We start from the raw sequence: 18,617 nt of genomic DNA on the forward strand, positions 1-18,617 counted from the left end.
CCCACCTAAAGGCTCCTGGCCTGTTCTCCATGAACAAGGACCCAGTGCCAGCCAGCCTGGCTGCCACCATCTTCTTCAGGAACCCCAGAGGAGTGAAACGAAAGGGGTACCAGAGACAATCCCTGCCTGAACATGACAGTCCCTGAAGCTCCTGGAGGCTGTGCCTTTGGAGTCAGCCAAGAAAAGGTCCTCCCCAAAGATTACAAAACAGATTCCATGTCATAAAACTTACAAACACATGCAAAGACACACTACTTAGGCCACCCATCTTGGGCCTCCACTGTCAAAGGTGCTAATGAGCTCTGGGGGTTAAGCTGAAGACCAGAACACAGTAAGGCCAAGAGAGCAGACAACCAGAAAGGAGGCCAGGGGAGGAAATGATGGGACATGGGAGTCATAGGCCTACCCCTTGCCCAACCCTTGGGGCTTATGGGCTGCCTGGGCCTGGTCCTGTTTTCCCACAGCTGCCTAGTCCTGCCCATGCATTTACAATTCCCTTGACAGCGAGCTCAGCCCTATCCTTCTCTGATGCCCACAAGCTCTGCTCACAGCAGGCTCCAGTGAAGAACATTGCTTGTGTCTGAATCCTGGCTACATCATCTCTTGCCATGCATGCCTTTAGGTCAGGGTCTTGGCCTCTCTGACCCTTGGTTTCCTATAAAGTAGGTTGGCACCTGCTCTGTAGGGCTGGCTAAGCCCTATGGAATGAGCTGATAGTGCCTGCAGCCAGCACGTGCTACAGACTTGAGAACACCTCTTACCTGGCTACGGTAGTGGCCTGCCTGGACACGGAGACATGGACCTCTGTGACCTCTAGAAAGCACAGAACTGCCCAGGACAAGCTGGGTCCTGCTTGGTTAGAATCACCAGGAAGAGCGGATGCCCAGATGTGCAACAACATCTGGCAGCCCAGAGAGGCAAGGACTGGGCGGAGGCTTGGTAGGGAAATAGGGCTGGGGGTAGGGAAGGCACACAGAGCCTGGTGGTTTCCCAGAGGGGACAGGGACAACGAGCAGAGCAACGAGCAGCGCTGCTGAGCTCTAGCACGATATAGCAGCCAGGAAATCAGCCTCAGTATGGGAGGGAGAGGGTTGTTGGCAGGAGGGACAGGGACTTCCCCGCCCCCTCCCCTGGGCCCATAGTAAATGGTCATTGTGTTTGGTTTCCGGTAGTGGCCTTCTCTCCTGCCAGGACCCTGGCTTTCCTGCCCCAGCCAGAAGCTTCCCTTTGATTTCTAAACAGCGGCCACGGCCTGGATCCCAGGCCACAGCCTGGATCCCAGCACCAAGGACAGATGAGGGAGAGCAGCAGCAAGAGAGAAGGAAGGCAGATCCCTGAGCAGGGAAGGAGTTCAGACCTGCCTCTCCCTCAGATTCCTCAGGGTGTAGATGGACAGAGAGACAAAAGGAGAAGAGAGGAAAGCAGCCGAGTCCCACCCACTCTGGCCAGGAACCTGCTGGGCCCGTGTGAGTTCAGGCCAGACCCTCCCTGCACACATTATGTCCGAGCGGCTGCCAGACATAATGAAAGCCAGATGAGCTCTGGGCTGGTGTTGGGCCTCCCACCCCACTCCCCTGGGGGCCTGTTCCAGCTGCCAACGAAGACCAGAGCTCTGGGTAAATGAGGGATGGGAACATGTCTGGCCCTGCCACCTGCCTAGCTCAGGAGTAAAGGGTCTCCCAGGCCTGAGTACCCCCTCTAAGAGCCCTGGATGCTTCTTGTCCAAGAGCCCCCGACCTCCTGCCCACTCCCCAAGCTGGACAGGGAAACATGCTTTATCCCTATGCAAATACACATCCAGGCCCTGTCCAGGCACTAGAGATACACGCACAGGACCCAGGCTCTCAGGAGGCCAACAAACACAGCTATTACAATGCACCGTGGCCTGCAGTAATGAAGGGGCTGGAGGAGCACCAAGGGGCCCTAAGCAGCACGGGGACCAGGAGCAGCACTGTTAAGGACTGGCCCAGACAGAGCCTAAATTTGCTCTGAACCCCCTGGCCAGGGGTGGCCTCCGTCAGCCCTCTGTCTAGGACCCACGCAGGGCAGGTAAGAGGCACTGCCCTGCATTTTGCTGCCTCTGTTGTAAGGGAGCCAGGAGCGATTCAGGCTGGAGGTGGTAGGCCATTCACTGGATCCCCCTGCCCAGGGCTCACTACAAACAAGAGTCCCGGCTCCTACCGCCCCCATCCCTGACAGGCACATACACACTCCCTCTTGCCCGAATCCTCCCAAATCCTTAAAAACTCAGGGTGTCAGCGCATTTTCTAATCAAGCAGAAATGAGGACCTTGTCCCCTTCAGCCTGGACACCTGGCCCCACATTTTGGAGTTCTGTGTCTCCCCCTTCCCTCCCCGCCCCCAGCAACCCTGATGTCTCCCTCATCATCAGATCCACGTTGGCCCCAAAGGGGGCTGTTGGGAAGGCCCCTAGGGTCCCAATCGCCTCTGAGGATTCTAGGGCTTTGCCACCCTAACCACTGTCTGCTACCGGAAAGCCTGACATGCCGGGTGCTGGCCCCTCCCTGGCAAGGGAGGTGAAATAGGACCCAACCCCTGCAGTCGGGAAGTTCACAGGCAGTACTGGGGCCACAGACGCAAACAGTGACAGCACCGCGGGAAAAGGTCTACTCCAGTGATGTAGGAGCTCCGGTAGGCACGCTTGGGCTGGCAAGAGCAGGCCTTGATACGGTATTGAGGAGGGGGCACGAAAACCCAGCTCTGGCCCCTAAACAATTGGACCGGGGTGCTGGCAGCCCCCATGCCCACTCTGCTGTCTTGGGATTGAGCAAGGAAGTGGATTTCTGCGGAACGACCCTCGACACACCTATTCTGAAGGGGGGTGACCCACCAAGGAGGGATGGGCCCCCTTCCGCTGCTAGCCCGCGTCAGCCTCGCTCTGCCTGTGTGTCAGTCCGCTCCAGACGCGACCCCCATCGGGGCTGGCTCGGGCCCACCCTGGCTCACCCACCTCCAGGCGCGGCAGATCGGGGTCGAGATGCGTGAAGCTGTGCAGCACCACCGAGCAGCTGTCGGGGACGTCCAGCTCCAGGCGCACGGCGTCCCACACACTACGGCTCCGCCGGGAGCCCGGAAACAGCGGCTCGGCGCTGCCCGCAGGCCCGGCCGCCTCGGCCCACATGCGCTGCACCATGGACGGGTCGCAGCGGCGCGGGCGGCCAGCCGCGGCGCGGGACCCGGGGCGGCGCGGCCGCTGGAGGCCAGCCCGGCGCTCGGCGGGGGCGGCAGCGCGGCCCGCGCAGCTCGGCGCTGCCTGCGCTCTGGGCCCGCAGCCCGGCCCCTGCTGATGTCAGGCCGGAGGCGAGGCCCGGCCGGGGGCGGGGCCCACCGCGCGGAGGGGCGGGGCCCTGGAGGAACAGCGAGGTTGGAGCCGTTGGGCGGGGCCGGGAGAAGAGGCGGGGCCAGAGAAGAGGGTGTGCGGCTGTGTGTGGGTGTGTGTGGTATGTGGCTGTACGTACACTATATGGGCTTGAGTTGTGTACGTGTTGATCTGTGACGAAGCCGAAGGTAAAGCCAGGCCCTGAATTCAGTTCAGCCCTTCCTTGTGGCCCTGGACAAGTTGCTTACCCTCTCTGAGCCTCGGTTTTTTCATCTGGAAAATACGTGTAATGGAAAGCACTTCCTTAAGGAGTTGCTGAGAGGATCACATTAGGTAACTGATGTAAGGCACGGGTGCCGGGGGCTGGCCAGTACTCGTAAGTACTGGAATGGTGTCCACGTGCTGGGTGTACGTGCCTATTTGGAAGTCCTGAGTGTTGTGTTGTGTGCTTGGTGCTAGGCTAAGGTTGGTAGGGGGAGTGTAGTGTGCTACGCCTGCCAGAACCTTTCCCCGCACTATCTCCTTCCAGCACTACAGCTACCATGGGTAGTAGATACAGGCAGAAAGGAGGCAGAGGAGGAATGGTCAGAGGTGGGGGAGAACTGGAGATGGAGTCACCAGGGTCGGGGTCTACAGAAATTCAAAAAGGAGGGAGGCACCCTTTAGCTAAATAACAGATTGGCTCATAAAATAAAGAATATTAGCAGTGAGTACTGTGCATCTTTTAAAAATCATCTATATGAAACCAAATGGTCAACAATTATTCTAAAGCAAAGATGAAAGGGTAAGGGGACAGGGGGAAAAAAAAAGTAGGGAGCAAGGGATCAAGAGTGATAAATGCCAGACAGAGCACCTGTCCACTGGCCTGGTCAGCTGGAGCCACTGGCAACCTTGGTGCCCACTGTCTCGGGAGAGGTCAGGGTAGAAGTGAGGCTGCTGAGTGATGGAGAGGCAGTGGGGTTAGGGAGCCTCAGCTGCTTTTTCCAGAAGTCAGAAAGGCAAAGAAGAGGGAGCCTAGAGGTTAATAGCAGGGTCAAGAGAGGCATTTTAAAAACATTTGTAGAATGGATGAGTGAACATCCACACCTAACCCACTGCTGAGGACTGCCCTAGCCTCGGCCCTTAGTCCTCACAGAGGTGGCATTGCTGTTAGCAGCCCTGGCAATGCCACCAGCCTCCCCACAATCAGTCCCATACCCACTGGGCCTCGGCTTCTCCATCTGTAAAATGAGGGGACAGGACCAGACCACACATTCCACAAACATATCTTGCACATCTATTATGTGCCTATGCCAAACCCCAGGTGTCTGTGGGCATTGGGGTCCCAGAAAGTTACATCCCCTGGGAACCCACCTGGGCAGCTTGAGCACATGCCGGGAGGTTTCCTGTCTGGGCACAAGGCCAAGCATTGACAAACACAGGCACGAAATAATTGGGCAGTTTATATTAAGGGCACTGAAAACGTTCATGCCCTTTGACCGGCCAATCCCACTCTTAGGAATTCATCAAAAGGAAACAGAGCTGTGGACAGGGATTTCTATACAAGAATGTTTATGGAAGCACTGATTACACTGCCAAACTGAACTAACTCAAAGTCCCCACCAGGACCAAATGATGAAATAAATCAGGGGACTCTTGATGCCATACAAGCCATAGGAGAAACAGACTCTTCCACGACACAGGACAATGCATCAGCTATGATTGGGAAGTAAATATATGCATAAGACTAGAAGGATCTACCTCACAAAAGTAATGGTGGTTATTTCTGGGTGGGAGTAAGCATTTTTTCTTTTTACTTCTCTGAATTTTCTAAAATATATATTTTTAGAATCAGAAACATATAATAAATGCAGGGATTCTTGAGGGCAAGATGGTTGGATTTGGTTTGGAGTGGAGGTCCCCGGGATGTCTTCATACCCTGCTGCCTGGGAGGGTGAGGTGCGCAGCAGCTCATTCAGAGGAAAAACTCCTCAAAGGGCAACAAGGGGGTGACCCAGACACTGACCCTCTGACTCCAAGCTTCTCCTCCCACCCCATCTTCCAGGGCCAAGCTTACCCCGTCTTCCAGGGCCAAGCTTAGTGCATCTGGGAATTTGGAACAGGCTGAGTGAACTGGGCAGCTCCCTGCCCCTCTTTGTCTCTTTATCTCTTTCGCAGAGGGGAGAGCCTGGGAAGCAAGCCTGTACCCATTTTACAGCCAGAAAAGTGGCCCATGAGGCCAAGCGACTCACAAGGGTATCCAATGTCACCACCACTCTGCTCCAGGGGTACACGGGTTGGGGGGGGCAAGAAGGCTGGAAAGGGGCTGGACAGTGGGGGTGTTAACCATCACCACCCCTCCCCAAACGCCACAGGCCTGGCTGTATCCCATCCGACTGCTTAGCCAGCATCTACACGGGGAAAGTTCCCACCCATTACTTAACCAGTCTCTCCAGTTGGCGCCTGTCTGTTTTCACAAAGTCCCCCTCCCTGCCTTGTCCGCCTCCACTTTGGGTCTCCCCCACCCCTGCCCAGCTGCATACTCCCACACAGCGGGGCCCTAGCTCCCAGAGTGGCAGCGTAGCATGGAGAGCAAGCTCTGGCATCGAAATATCTGTGCTTGAATCCCAGCTCTGCCTGCTTCTTACTCCGTGACCCCCAGGCAAGCTACCTCACCTCTGAGTCACAGTTTTCTTCTTTGTAAAGTGAGAATAATAATGAGATCTAATGAGATGGCACAGAGGAAGCACCTCACACAGGCCGTGGTGCCTGAGGCCCCGAGATCAGGCAAGCAGGTGACACTGCCTCAAGGCCGTTAGCAACAGGAGCTGAATTTCCTGGGCACCTTCTGTGTGCAAGGCACATGCCCCTTAACCTCGAATCCTCCCCCCAGCTGTGCCATCACTGTGGAAGAACACGGTGACACCCAGGCCAGAAACTGAGCTTGAGTCCAGTAAGGCCTCTACATAGAACTACCAGTTTGGAGGAGATCCGGGGAACAGAGAAACATGTGAAAAATACCGTGAGGATGCAATCAGCGCATCTCAGACTGTGGCAATCCCTATAGGAAAAACCACCCAGTTTCTCCCGTGAATTTCAGGGGTGAAAGCAAAGAAGGGGAAAGCTATAGATCAAAGAAAGGGAAGAGACATCAACTAAACGCAATGCGTGGACTTTGGATCATGATTTCAACATGCTAGCTATTCAAAAAACAATTAAGAGATAACACCGTGCACTCGCCCCTACCACCCTCTTTCCACCATCTTTCCGTGCTGCCATAGTGGTGTACGTGAACATCCCGGCCTACGCTCTCAAGAGCATCAATAGCACCGAGAAGACCGGCAAACACCAGGTTCTTATCAGGCCATGCTCCAAAGTCATCGTTTGGTTTCTAACTGGGATGATGAAGCATGCTTACGTTGGCAAATTTGAAATCATTGATGATTGCAGAGCTGGGAAAGTTGTTATGAACCTCACAGCAGTGATGGGCCTTAGAGTTGACATGCAACTCAAAGACTTTGAAAAGTGGCAGAATAAATCTACTTCTCTTCCATTAGTTTGGTCTCATTATACTGATAAGCTCAGCTGGCATCACGGACCATGAGGAAGTAAGACAAAAACACACAGGAGGGAAAATCCTGAGATTCTTTTTCCAGGGATATAATACACATGTACAAATATAACGCCTCAATGACGGAGACAAAAAAAGACTATGAGGCAACTGGGACTATTTAAACACTACTGGATATTTGATAATATCACAAATTATTTTTTTGGTGGGATAATGGTATTGCAGGTACTATTAGAGTCACATACTGAGCTAGTTATGGATGGAATGATACCCCTGAGATCCGCATAAATATTACCTGCCAGGAGAGGGAGGGCGATAGGGGTGGTAAGAGGTGAAACAAGAGTGACCTGTGCTGGGATGCAGACCCCAAATTCTCATAAGACCAGACTTAATGGTCTGACTGAGACTAGAAGGACCCCGGCGGTCCTGGCCCCCAGACCTTCTGTTGGCCCAGGACAGGAACCATTCCCGAAGCCAACTCTTCAGACATGGATTGGACTGGACAATGGGTTGGAGAGGGATGCTGGTGAGGAGTGAGCTTCTTGGATCAGGTGGACACTTGAGACTATGTTGGCATCTCCTGCCTGGAGGGGAGATGAGAGGGTGGAGGGGGTTAGAAGCTGGCAAAATAGTCACAAAAAGAGAGAGTGGAAGGAGAGAGCGGGGTGTCTCATTAGGGGGAGAGTAATTGGGAGTGTGTAGCAAGGCGTATATGGGTTTTTGTGTGAAAAACTGACTTGATTTGTAAACTTTCACTTAAACCACAATAAAAATTATTAAAAAAAAAAAAAGTGACCTGTGCTGATGATCATTAAATCTGGGGATGCACCACAGCAGTTAATCATGCCATTTTCTTTTCTTTTGTGTGTATTTGGAATTTTCCATAATGATAGTTAAAAAAAGAAAAAGGACACAGTTTGAGACTCACCCTCTGACAACCCTGAGGCTCCCAGCAGCCTTCGAGGGAGGGTCAGAAACCCCAGCGCAGGAGCCATGGCAGTAACGCCTATCAGCTTCACCACTCCCCCATGCTGTCAGGTTCCTGGCTCTGAGCCCACAGTGGTCACTCATGGCATCCTTAGGACCAAAAGGACTGGGAGCTTTGCTTTGAGGGCCCAGACAGAGGGCAGCTGGGAAACTGAGTCCCTCTGCCTGGACTGGCTGTCAGAGAAGGCTGGGGGAATGGAGGTTTGAGGCAGCCTCACTGAAAGGGGCAAGTCTGAAGATCTAACCAGTGATAACTCTTGCCCTTGGAGGGCCTGCTGGGAGGAACAAAGGAAACAATTCTTTGGAGAGCACAAAGCACTATATGAAATGGGGGATGATTACCAAGTGTTGTCTCTCCCTTCCTTCCTCATCCTGCTCACATCTCACCCCCCACCCACCCAGCCTTCCCAGGCCCCCACCTCTCCTGGGGAGTGCATCTCCCCTTCCTCAGAGGTCACAATAAGCCACCAAGAACAACACTGTACAGAAAATCCCACAGACCGGATGCTCCTTGTGAACAAACTGTGAGGAGCAGGCTGCAAACGGATGGCCCAGAATGAGAATCAGGCCAAAGCCAACTCACATGTGTGTTGTGTTTGGCTTGCAAAGTATTTTTATGTTTTTGAGCAACAGTAAAAGGTCAGGTGATTTCATATAAAAATCTACATTTCCGGCTTCTTTGGTAAATTCAGATGACCTGGCCATCCTGACTTTCAGGGTGTCTCCCTCGTTGGCCTCGGCCAAACCCAGGTTGGAAAAGGTGATTGCCAAGGTGTGTTGTAGCCTGGGCATTATCTTCTGCCCAGTGCTGGATCCAGGCTGCTGTGTGCCTGGCAGACATCATTCAAGCTGCACCCAGCCTGATTCCCATCAGGGCCCTGGCCTACATCTTGATTTGAATGTTCATTCGAGCTGCATTTATCAATCACCTATCGTGTACCTGGCAAAGGGGCGGGGAGCAGGTGGGAAGTGTGAACCAGGGAGAAGGGATGGCATGGGCAAACGCCCAGAGTGGGGACAGCAGAGAGGGAGTCTCATGCTGGGTGCAATGAGAGAAGAGTCTGGAGATGCTACCTGGAACCACACCACCCAGTTGGCCTTTTGCTGAGGGCACTGGGAGGCCACTGAAGGGTCAAAGATCCCTTTGGCAGGGGAACAAATGTTGTGATGGTGGAAGGGAAGAAAAAGGACCACAGAGGTTGGACCTTAGCACGCCTTTTCCCTAAAGTGGAGGTGGTCGTTCAGGGGTACTTCTTGGAGCCGGGAAGATGTAAACTGGAAGGTGCCCAGTGGAGTTGTGCATACCTGTGAGTGCATGCCCCGGCTAACAGGGGCAGCCACCGGTCAGCTTCCGCCTGGGATTGTGGACCCACAGCCTGTGATGGCAGAGTGAGGAACAGCAGCCAGGTTCCCAGACTCAGGCCAGACTCCAGGGGACATTTTACCTGTCCCTGGGCAGATGGAGGTCACTGTCTGCCTCTCTATTGTGGCCTATATTTAATGCCTATGGAGAGGGCGTGACCTGGCCTGGTTCCCCAGTCGTTTCCTGACACCAGCATCACCATTCCTGGCCTGCCTGAGTCCTAGGCTGGCCCTCTGTGGGCGGATGAGCACACACCTTGGTGGGAAGTGACGCACTCCCTATAGCTGAGTTCCCAGGAACATTCAGGGTGATTCCCATGGGCCAGAGAACTGAGCTGAGAGCTGATCACATAGCATCCAGGAGACCACAATGGACACAGGGATGTGACATCACCATCCATCCCAAATCTCTGACCCCACAGGGTGTTACTGTCCCAGAGCAACCAGAACAAGATGCACCAAAGCCTGGAGCCAGGACTGACGCCCAGAGGGTTCGGGCTCAGGTGTGACTCACTGTGGGGCCTTGCTGCCCTCTCTGTAAGGGGCACTCACAACCCCTGACTCTCAGGGCGTGGCCGTGAAAGCACTTAGAGGAGCAAACACATGGTCCACGTACCAGTGTGATAAATGCTGTCCACTGGGTGGGAACTGAGGCTGCCCTCACAACTGTCTCCCGCTCCCAGGGTGCTCAGTGCCCGACACCCCCGGGGGGGTCACGCATACCCCTGAGGGTCGCCAATTCAATATGTGACAGCCCAAGGTGGAGGGAAGTAAAAGAGAGGAAGAGAAGCAAAGGGAGACAAAACCAGACTGAAATGGAGACTGAGACTCTGAAACTGAGACTGAAACATGGACAGTAACGGAGATAGAAATGGTGAGGAAGGGAAAGAGTTGAAAGAGATGGAGACAGAGGGTTCCCGTCCCTCACCAAGGCTGGGCTGGCCGTGGTGTGGGGTTGAGGCGGGCGCACTGAGCACACATGGCCCCTCTGTCCATGGAAAGGAAGGGACGGGTGTCCCGGCGGGTCCCACAGGCTCAGCCCCAAGCCTGCCCCCAAGCCCTGAGGCCCTGATTGGGAGGCAGCCAGCAAAGTCCCACATCTGTGCTCCGCGGAGATATCAGCCCTATGTGAAAGCTCCTATCACACCCTGGGGGCCCACAGCCCAGGGACTCCTGGCTCTCCCCTGTCTCCCCTCCCCTGCTGGGTGCTCAGCCGAGCTCCTCTTAAGCATTCAGGAAAGTACCCACTGAAAACCATCACAGCAGTCTGGGGTCTGGGAGGACCCAGCCCTGAGCAGGCTGTGCTTTTCTGTAGTTCTAGAAAACCATTTCGTAAGATTTGGAGGCTAGATTTGGGTTCAAGTCCCTGCTCTGCCCTTTCCTAACTTGTTTGTTCACCAGTAAATCTTAAAAAAAAAAATTTTTTTTTTTTTAAGATGGGGACAATAATATTAATGCCACCTGGCTCTCAGAGTTCTCAAAGAAAAAAAAAAGAAAGAGAATGATAAAACAACACACAGGAGCGCTCTGTAATAGGAGAAGCACCACACAGACAGGAGCCCCTATGGCAGCCCACAGCAATACCCCACCAACTGGCCTGGGCTGGGGGCAGATAGAGAGGCCAGCGGAGTGGGCACCCTCACTCCATCGGCATAGCGACCCTCACTTCCTCTCTCACACCAGAATGGGAGATGAAGCTGCCCGGGCGGCTGCCAGCAAACTCCTTCAACAAGTTCTGTCAGGGAAGGAGGTGAGGGAAGTTGGCAGGAAACCAACTCCTGAGCCTTGGGCCCTGGCTGTGACCCACCCAGCCTCTCCTAGGAAAGGCAGTGTTGCTCTGGAAACTCACCTCTGTTGCTGAGGCTGGCAAAGGTGCTGGCAAAGGTGTCAGGCTCCGGACAGTGGTGCGGCGGGCGATGGCCCGTCGCCTGGCAGTTACCACCGAGACACAGGCAAAGAACACCCAACCCTTCCTCCCCCTGGCCACAGCAGACCTGACGCCGGCTGGGTCTGCTTCCCGGGCCATGGTGGGGTGGGAGCGGGCGGAGGGCTAGGGTCCTTGGGAGGCCTTCTGCCAGTCTGCCTGTCCGCCAGCCTGCCCATCCACCCTGGTTGAGTCGATTGCCCAAGTGCCTAGACCTGGTGTCACCCGCATGGCTGTCATACCTGCTCCTATGATGGGCAGGGCCAGGAATTCCCGCTCATACTAGGCCTTGGGCTAGCCAAAGACAGTAGACAGGTCTCTGTCTTGAGTGGGGCCCGTGACTCTAGGTCAGGTCTGCTCCTCTGGGGATGGGCCTGGTTTCTCCTCCAATACCCCAAGACTCCATTCTCTACCCCACCTCATTCAGCCTGGGGGTCTGGATACTCAACACAGTGCCACACAAAACACCGACTGAGGTCCAATAGGCTCAGCCCCAGAGTCCCTTGGTGGTGTGGGCCCAGTCCAGTGGGGTGGGAGAAGAGCAAGAGACCCTGCTTACTCCAAGCCACCACCACATTCCAGAAGCCTTCCCTGCCCAACAAAGCTCCAGAAACACAGGCAAGAGGACCTCAGAGCTCCTCTAGCACTTGGCACCCAGACACGGGATTTCATTTCAAACTGGGGGGACAGACCCAGGGTTGCCGACTTGTTATTTCAACAAATTAAAAAAAAAAAAAATTACCACTAACATTATGATCATTTCAGAAAAGACACCAAAAGTAAGTAGGAAGAGCGTACCATCAGAAAAAAAAGAATTATTCAATGAATAAATATAGGTTTAAGAAAAACTCACTTCCTTGTCCTCATCTCATTTTGCTGCAACCCAGACGTTGGAAGCCATCGGCCAAGTTCAACACACCCATTTTACAAATGTAAAAACTGAGGCCCAGAGAGAGTAGGGACTTGCCCAGGTCTATCCAGCAGCTCTGCAAGGCCCACAGACTCTTCTGTCAGAGTTCAGAGCCCAGAGTCCAAAGCCTAGAGATCCCAGAGTGAAGTCAAAGCCAAGAGGCTGGGTTGCTTCCTTACCCTCCTGGGATAGTGCTCAGGTGGCCATCCTGACCCTAGCTTCGGGCAGAAAGCAGCGGACTGGGCGTGCAGGACCTCGGAGTAGGCAGGAAGGAGAGGCGGATGGGCAGGGGCTTCGGAGCTGCCCCATAGGCACATCAGGCCCCCGGGCCCTGGCAGGGGTCGCCAGGGCCCAGCATCTCGCCCTGACCCAGAGTTCCACTGGCGTTTTGTTGCTGCCCTTGCCTTGCCTTTTGGAGCGTTTCACATCCTCTTCCGGTGGCTTTGTGGGGCACAGGGGACCCAGCTGAGCTGAGACCTGATTCCTGTCCCTGCTTAGCACTGCCTCCCTGTGGGACTTGCAAGTTCCTCCTCTCTCTGGGCCTCGGTTTCCTGATCTGCTGTACCACGGGTGGGGTGGGGGAGGCAGCTAGGTTTTGAAACTCAAATCCAAAGCTTTGTCCCCTCAGTCCCCTGCTCCCCCAACCTCCACTGCCACTCCCCACCCCCTAGCTTCACCCAGAGCTTTCCACCTTGAGCTTTCACCCAGTGTCTTTCATGGAAGAAAGGATGCCAGGAATATGAGTTAGGAAATCCCTGGGGTGGGGGTTCTCTAAGAGAGTGTGGGTACCTGCTGTCTGCCAACAGGGCACCAATCCAACACGGGCGAGGCATCGGGAATACCCATGGTGTCAGCCCAGGGACCCCCAGCTGCACAGCCACCATCCCTGATGTCCCTCCTGCCAGCCATCCTGCTCCCCTTCTTTTTCATTCAGCGTATTTCCTGCTCCATGCCGGGCTCTGAGGCCCTGTCCTCTGGGAGTCAGGCCTCATCTCTGCCTCCTGCCACACACTGATACTTCGCCCTGACCTCTGAGAAACAGCAGAGCAGACCAGCCAGTCCAGGGTTCAAATCCTGACTTCTTCATTAACTTGGGGACTCTGGGCCAGTGACGTAGTGTCTCTGGCCTCTGTTTCCTCCTCTAAAAGGCACAAGAGGCTGGAGGATTCAATGAGAACTCAGCGCGGGCCTGGCTTAGGGACCACACAGAGCAGACTTGAACTCTGATTATCCCAGTCGGTTGCTTGAGGATAGAGGCGTGATGGGGTGACGTGCCTGTCCCAGTACCTGCCCTCTAATAAATGCTCAATAAATGCTGGCGCAGTGATAAACATTGGGAGTATTGTGGCCTGACTCCACACCCAAGAGCAAGCTCCAAGATGGCAGTCTGGGGTCTGCCCAGTGGTACTCAGTGTGGTCTTGCAACCACATTCCAGGATTGTCCCCATGAGAGTAGAGAGGTCCGGCAGACACACCCTAGCGGATAGGCCACTCCTTCCCCCAAATTGGGCCCAACACTGGGATGGGCACCAAAAAAAAAAAACCAAACCCAGTGCCGTCGAGTTGATTCCGACTGACAGCAACCCTATAGGAAAGAGTAGAATTGCCCCATAGAGTTTCCAAGGAGCGCCTGGCGGACTCAAACTGCCAACCCTTTGGTTTGCAGCCATAGCACTTAACCACTACGCCACCAGGGTTTCCGGGATGGGTACAGCACTTTGTAAAGCCCACCAGCTCGGCCCCTACCCTCTGGGCACTCAGTCTCATGTGGAGAGCAGCCCTGTGTAGACACTCAGGCAGGATCTGACTGAGGCAGGCGGCAGGAGTCAGTAGAGCTCCAGGGAGGGAGACAGCCCAGTGATAGCTGGGCTGGTCACAACCTCAGCCTATAATCTGGGGTGGCTGGGCCTCAGCCTCTCACCTCTGCATGGCCAACTGCCTGGCCATGTGACCACAGCCACTGCTGTGATGCAGTTCAGTTTGGCTGTCCTGCACCTTTGACAGTGACCTCTTTTGAGCCTTTGGGGGCATTAGATGAACTGGAGGAGGAGGGAAGAGCCTTCCCTGAGCCTTGGTTTCCTGCTCTGCAAGGTGGGACAGCAGGTCCCGGTCCAGCCTGCTGTAGCTGTGGCAGAAATGGGCCATTGGGCAATGGATAGGAAGCCTTCCCTACAGCCTGGACACGTGGAGGGGTGGGGTCTGGGGTGGGGGAGACAGCTTAAAAATTCCTAGGAGGGAGTGCTTAACTGTGAGGAGTAGAGGAGGGCGAGGGCACCAAGAGGGAGTGGGCTGCCCTGTGGGGGGAGGGGTGTATGTTAAAAGTCTTTGATTCAGTGAACATTTACTGAGTGCCTCCTGGATAGCAGGCCCTGTGCAAGGGCCCACCTCTCCCTCCAGAGTTCATAATTGCAAAACTGCCTTCCCCAACCCCAGCCTCCAGCTGGGCTCAGCAGGTTAAGATCCTTGGCACCTCCAGGCACAGGTCAGTCTACCCTCGGGGCCCAATCCCAGGTCTACTCCTTCTGAGCCCCTCCCAGCCAACCAGGGCTGCCCCAGGCTGCTGTCAGGGAGCTTCAAGGGAAGGCCGAGGGCCTGAGTCACAGCCCAGAGGTAGGGAGGTAGGAGAACCACCAGCTGCAGCCCAGAAAGGCGGAACCCTCAGGGAGGCGGGGCTGGCGGGAGGAGAGAAGCGCACGCCCCTCCCACCCACGTGGTCCACGGCCCTCCCCGCCCCCCAGCGTCGGGGAGAGCAGAAGTGCCTTTGTTCCTGCCGGCTGGGTGTCGCCACATGATGCACGGCATCACTGTCACCGCCTGGAACGTGGACCGGCCACAAAGAGCCAGGGCTTTGGGGGCTGGGAGCATCCGCCCTGGGGCCCGCGGCTGCGTGCTCGAGCAGTTCGGCCACTTTCCGGAGCTGGGTCTACTCAGGACTGGACCGAACACAAACATTTCTTGTGCACCAACTGTGCGTGGAGCTCTGTGAGCGCTCACAACAGCCGACTCCACGCTTCTACCAGAAAACTGAGGTCACGTGACTCAAAACTGACGCCAGTGGTCCCAGGATGCTCTGCCTAGCACACCAGGTGGCTCAGGAATAAGGCACCTGGCCAGCCACACAAGCTCAGGTGTAGCAGAACTCTGCTCACAGACACAGATGTGTGCATATACGTGCACCCACGCTCTCCAGTCCTTTGGGGGGCAGAGAGGGACCGTGGGGGCCTGCTGCATCTCACATCTGGAGCCCTGGCTGTGCATGGGAAGCAGGGGGCTTCTCACTCCTTCTAGGCTCCCCGTCCCTGGCGGGGAGGCCTTGTCTGGGTACTAGGCACATTGTTTATAAACACCTTGTGGCTGTCGCTAGGAGCTGTGACTCAGAGCCAGAGTGGTGACTCGGTTTCAAAACTGTTTACTTAGCACGACATCCTGTCCAGGAAGCAGATAGGAAAGGCCGCAGCCCCTGCTTTTGCTCCTCTTTCCCGCAGCCTCCTGACCTGACACGGGGGGTCCCGCGGGGCGGGGGGGGGGGGGGGGCAGCTCAGGTCTCCTCCCCCTGTTTCTGGGAACCTGAGGCCCACCATTAAGTAACTCAACACGGAGTCACTGCCAGCCTTCTGTGCACCAGCTCTGCACCAGGGATGGTAACACAACTGCGCACAAGACAGCCAGCCCCGAGCTAGGCATCCTGCTCCTTGGCCCACACAGCTGGAATAAAGGCGTAGATCTGGGGGCATCTCCATCTGGCAGCCCCTCCCTCCTCCACTCTGACCGCAAGTCTACCAGGGACCAGGGCTTGGCAAACACAGCCACTCCACAGCCCACAGGCCAGCACTTGCCCACAATTAGACGCCTTGGGGACAGGACCAACCCCCACCCACACAACAGAGCCCAGCCCAGCCCAGCCCTTAGAGATGCATAGCATGGACAAAGCACCCATCCACACAGCAACTGCAAGGCAAATGAAGCCATGGTAGTTATCTCTGCTGTAACACTGAAAAAATTGAGGCCCATAGAGGGCAAATGCCTGACCCCAAGTCACACAGTGGTCATTTCTGAGGTCAGGTGCTCACCCAGGCCTGTTCGGCCTTTAGGGCAGCTTGCTTTTTCCATCCTGCCCTGGGGGTAAAGACCATAGGTAAATTTGCTCCCAGCAACACAGGCAGGCTTGGTGCTAGGGGTCCTTTTCACTGGAGTGGGTAGTCTGTCCCCTGTAGGAGGCGCAGGCTGGGGACTATGACTTCGATTATCCCCAGTTGTTCTTCTACTTCCCCCCCACCCCGCCCCGCCACCATCCCAACCCAGTGCTTATGCCAGAGTTAATTATACACTGACATTTCTACCATTCCCTGTTGTAACCGTGTGGATATCGTTTCATCTTCATGATGAATGAGGGAAGTTTGCAGGGAGCTAGGGGAGACAGCACCAGGCTTGATCAAGCCACACAGCAGAGCGGAGCTTCTAACCCCACTCAACTCTGAGGCCAGTGCTCCCAGCTGCTCGCCACTGGGGAGGCCCGTTCCCCTACTCCAGGCTGGGAGACCCAGGAACCCCTGGGAATGGCGGAGCCACAGGAAGCACCTGCTGAGGGATGGGGAGGGTGGGCAGCCCCAGGGAGCTGGGGGGTGGGGAGAAAGGCAAAGAGGGGCTGTGCTTATTTGGCACCTGTTTTTATTTGGCACTGCTGGGTTACTGACAAGTTACTACCAAGCTCCACCTCAGAACAGTAACTCAGCGGTCAGGTTCTCTGTCACTGATTCACCCACCACAGGGCTCCCCTGCAGCTCCTCTTACCAGCCCAGTGAGTCATGCTTGTAGCCGAGAAGCTGAAGAGCTGAGAACCAGGGCCCTGCCCCAACTGCTTTTGCAAGCTTTATGCCCCAAGGGCACCAGGCAGCTCCCTCCTTCCGTAACAGAGAGGACAGCTCCTCCTTCCCCAGCCTGGGCCTGCCTCCCATGTCCAGCTCTGCAAGGAACCCAATGTCCAACTGCAAGGATTGGAGCAGCAGCTACAAACTGGGGCTTTGAAAAGACAGAGTCTGGATTCAGACCCACAGCCTGCCACCTAATAATGGCTGGGTGAAATTGGACAAGTTACTGTCCCTCTCTGAGCCTCAGTTTTCTGGCCTATAAACAGGAGTGTCTCAAAAAGGTCATCCATCCTGAGTGGGAAGCACTTATGACAGGGCCTGGCATACGCTGCAAGTTTAAAAAATATGACCCCAAAGTAGCCTTAGACGCTCTCTGTAGTGAAGAACCAGTGGTTCTTGTTTTTGGTTCCCAATTCAGAGCAGACGGAGACTTTTGTAAAATGCATCAAAATGTCGCAGCAAAAATGCTGAATTGGAAAATGTTGTGTTATATATATATTTACAAAGGTAAAAAGAAAAAAAAAATATTGCAGCCATGTCAAATCGCCATAAAAATTTCTAAGCAATTTCAATTTCTCTACTTATGTTGCCAAGGTCAGTAACAAAGGTTGCAGCCTGCACTGTTCACAGACCAGAGAAAGGCACAAATACGGCACTCACATACGCAGCCCGTGCGAACTTATTGAGCACCTGTTGTGTATCAGGCACTGTCCAAGTGCTGGCGATACACCAGGGAACAAAACAGAGAAAAATCACCTTCTGGTCCCGGGGTATATAAGACACATTTGAAGGTGAGAATGCGGTGGAAGAAAATAACGGAGTAGGGTAGAAGGACTGGGCATGTGAGAGGTGGGTGCGCTGCAGTGTGAAATAGGATGGGAAAGTTGAGACAGTGACATGTAGGTAAAAGCTCAAATGAGGAACATTAATAAAACCAGTGGTCTACCGTCTACTGTGGGATGGTTTCATGTCCCCCTACCCCACAATCCAGTTAGGTTTGAAACTCTCTAAGGGCAGCGGCCATATTGTCCTGTTCATCCCTCCACACCCAAGTGCCCAGAACAATGCCCGGCATGTAGTACATTCTCATAGCTGCTACTGGGGAGGTGGTTGAACATACACTTACATGCACACAAGGGCACACACATGCACACATACGTGCATACACATGTACACACACAGCATCACACGAATGACACTGTGGTTCAGGGGAAAGAGCACTGGCGTTCTAGGCTGAGCATCCCCTCCCCCTTTTTAAAATTGGAGGGGCAGGGAGTTTGAACGTAAGCTCCATGAGAGCAGGGACTCTATTCCCTCATGTACTGATGCCTAGTACAGTACCTGGCACACAGTGGGCACTCAATAAACACTGGAATGAACAAATGAACTCCAGATGATTCCTCCAGCTTCAAAGTTCCTGGACTCTAAGATATTCAGGGAGTTCAGGGCCAAAGAGTTCCTTGGGGAAGGTCACCAAGAAAGCTTCTCAGAGGAGGAAGGGAGACCAGTGAGGAGCCCAAGGGATGGCAAGGCCATCTCTGCCAACCTGCCTCCCATTAAAGTGCTTTCCAAGGAGCATGGCTGGGAACCAAGCTGGGAAGTGAGCCCAGGCAGGAAGAAGTCAGGAGGGAGCCAGGCTTTCTGGGAAGCAGGAGCCCTTTTTTCTTAAAAGCAGAA

At 54.7% G+C, this 18,617-nt stretch overlaps 2 protein-coding genes across 7 annotated transcripts in view; one reads left to right on the forward strand and one right to left on the reverse strand.

The window, feature by feature from the left end:
* Positions 1 to 18,617, reverse strand: part of RALGDS (ral guanine nucleotide dissociation stimulator) — a 53,259-nt gene that overhangs the window by 20,874 nt on the left and 13,768 nt on the right. For 3 of the 6 annotated variants that reach the window (XM_049895868.1, XM_049895871.1, XM_049895867.1), the window contains exon 1: positions 2,971 to 3,193. The exons of 1 other annotated variant lie outside the window; for it this stretch is intronic. In XM_049895868.1, coding sequence (XP_049751825.1) covers positions 2,971 to 3,153 — 183 coding nt within the window. In that variant the 5' untranslated portion in view covers positions 3,154 to 3,193. Of the gene's footprint in view, positions 1 to 2,970; positions 3,194 to 11,087; positions 11,954 to 12,251; positions 12,519 to 18,617 lie in introns of those variants that run through there. 2 more of the 6 variants (XM_049895869.1, XM_049895872.1) reach the window with 2 other exon arrangements.
* LOC126083081 (40S ribosomal protein S15a-like) lies at positions 6,584 to 7,001 on the forward strand (the record flags this gene model as incomplete). The annotated part of the gene is given in 2 exon segments (XM_049896429.1): positions 6,584 to 6,853; positions 6,855 to 7,001. Coding segments are annotated over 2 exon segments (417 nt in total), but the record flags the coding sequence as incomplete, so codon positions are not given.

The sequence above is a fragment of the Elephas maximus genome, chromosome 9 (assembly GCF_024166365.1).
Source record: "Elephas maximus indicus isolate mEleMax1 chromosome 9, mEleMax1 primary haplotype, whole genome shotgun sequence".
Classification (NCBI taxonomy): domain Eukaryota; kingdom Metazoa; phylum Chordata; class Mammalia; order Proboscidea; family Elephantidae; genus Elephas; species Elephas maximus.